This window comes from Agrilus planipennis, unplaced genomic scaffold (assembly GCF_000699045.2).
Source record: "Agrilus planipennis isolate EAB-ADULT unplaced genomic scaffold, Apla_2.0 scaffold246, whole genome shotgun sequence".
Classification (NCBI taxonomy): Eukaryota; Metazoa; Arthropoda; class Insecta; order Coleoptera; family Buprestidae; genus Agrilus; species Agrilus planipennis.
The window spans coordinates 410,040-412,048 of NW_020440921.1; the positions used below are offsets into that span (position 1 = coordinate 410,040).

The following is a 2,009-nucleotide window of genomic DNA, read 5'->3' on the forward strand; positions in this document are numbered from 1 at the left end:
AAACACCATAGCAGAAATTTTGTTGTTCCATTTGAAATCAAATAGATCCTTAGTTGCTCCCACTAATCGGTCGAAAATCAACTGCATAGTGTTGCGAAGTGAAGATGAAAATATCAAATCAGGAACAAAGTCCAGAAAAGACCACACCGACGTAGACGGTTGTTCGAGTAGCGCCAAACTGAACTCATTTGTTGGGTAATCTGCAGAGAGGGCAAAAAATATATTAATTACACTATTAATTAAGGAAGGAACTAAACTCTCCTAAAAATAAGCATAAAGCAAGTAAAATAGCTGAATTATAATAAAATGACTACAACTGTCATTTTACATCATAACAAATAACCCATTAGATCAATATAGAGCAATTAATATTATAAACGGCATGCATTCTCACCTTAAATAACTGCAGAGAGTAGCTTCCTAAGGTCCACAGGTAGAATTAACAAGCCAAATCCAGGAGGAATATCACTGCAGACAAGTTGTTGTTTCAGTCGTTTCCAAAGTAATTTTCAAATGCCTCCCCTTCTCAGGTTCAAAATTATGTTGCAAGGGTAAGACATCAAAAGCATCGACTCTTTCAGTACCATCAGAATTAGCTGTAATTTCTTCTCACTTGGACAATCTATAAAAACGGACAAGAAAACGTGGTTAATTACAACTTTTAAAGAAAGTAAATCAGTAATATTTTAATGTGGCAATGTGGAGTTAAAGTTAGAAGCTAACTTTCGCGCTGATGAAAAGGCCAGTTCCATGTTTTGCTTCTGCCACTTCTAAAACGTTGTTTAAAAGTCGTTTGATGAAAGTAAGTTACAAATGCCTAAGAAATTGAAGTTTCTGGGACCAGGATTAATATTTTTAATTTATATGGTTTACTTACCAGTTCATTTGTCATAAATCCTTCCTTCAGCAATGCCACACTGTATTCGTTCGTAATCGAAAAAAAGGCACTTTTGTGATTCTTTTTAGGACAGCTACTTTCTGAACCGAATGAACGCAGACACAACTAAGGCACTGTAAATTAATGCTATCCAGGGTTTTTTTAATGTTCCTGTGAAATGAAATCTTATGAGTATTCAGATATAATTAATTTAGCCTCCTTAGTAAATAATGTGCATGACACAATACTAAAGTTAATATCAAATAAATATACTAATTATGACATGTATGCTCACCGTGATTAATTAGAAGATCCTCCAAAATGAAACGAACATGGCAGACAACTAGCTTTTTCGGTTGAATCAAAATGAACACTCTTCCATTCTTATTTATCATCAATCTGTAAAAATAGAGAAGAAAAATGAATAAACTAAATAATTAATCAATTAAAACATGAAATACAATGAAAATACGCACCGAATAGCATATAAAATTGCAAAATTTTAAAAATGGCGACGTAGCGTCGATTTCAATAAAAGATGGCAAGATGGACAAAAACGTAGAACATCGCAAAATGTAATAAATTCATAGATTCATAAATAATTGTCAATTTATGCTGCGGTTATATAGATGACTATGAAGGAAAAACCTATAGAGTAGATCAAAAAGCAATTCACCAAGTCAACATTAATTATTTTACGTCTGTTCTTACTATAAATGTTCTTCCTCACTTCTCTAGGATCTTTAATCGATGTTCTCTTTGAATCTTTGTTCTCTATGAACTCTCATGATAGACTCTAAACTCAATAAATGTAGTGGCGCTATAAGCGCTAATTTGATTTTTTCAGAAAAAAATTAGATAAACTGAAATTTTGTAATACATACAATTCTAACAAAATGGCGGGTAGTTCGAAATTCTATTAACAAAAAAAGCAATATGCTTCTTTCATAACGTCTGCTGTGAGTATAAATTCACGTGGTTTTCTTAATGACCGGGTTTTGTAAAGCAGACAAACCTAATGGATTTTAGTAAATAAAAAGAAAATTTTTGGAAACCACACAGTAAAATCCGGAAATTTGGATAGTATTTTTATATAGCTAAATGTTCATGTTATAAAATTTAAAAAATTTTG

At 32.0% G+C, this 2,009-nt stretch overlaps 1 protein-coding gene across 6 annotated transcripts in view; it reads right to left on the reverse strand.

The window, feature by feature from the left end:
• Nucleotides 1–6: 6 nt before the first annotated feature.
• Nucleotides 7–2,009, reverse strand: part of LOC108740141 — a 24,043-nt gene continuing 22,040 nt past the window's right edge. For 4 of the 6 annotated variants that reach the window (XR_001938269.2, XR_001938271.2, XR_001938272.2 and 1 more), the window contains 4 exons: nt 1,173–1,276; nt 878–1,048; nt 395–622; nt 7–200 (listed from right to left, as the gene is read on the reverse strand). Coding sequence is in view for 1 of the 6 variants with exons in the window: in XM_018474353.1 (XP_018329855.1) it covers nt 1,272–1,276 (5 nt within the window). In the remaining 5 variants the exon portion in view is untranslated. Of the gene's footprint in view, nt 201–394; nt 623–877; nt 1,049–1,171; nt 1,277–1,353; nt 2,004–2,009 lie in introns of those variants that run through there. The other 2 variants (XR_001938273.2, XM_018474353.1) reach the window with 2 other exon arrangements.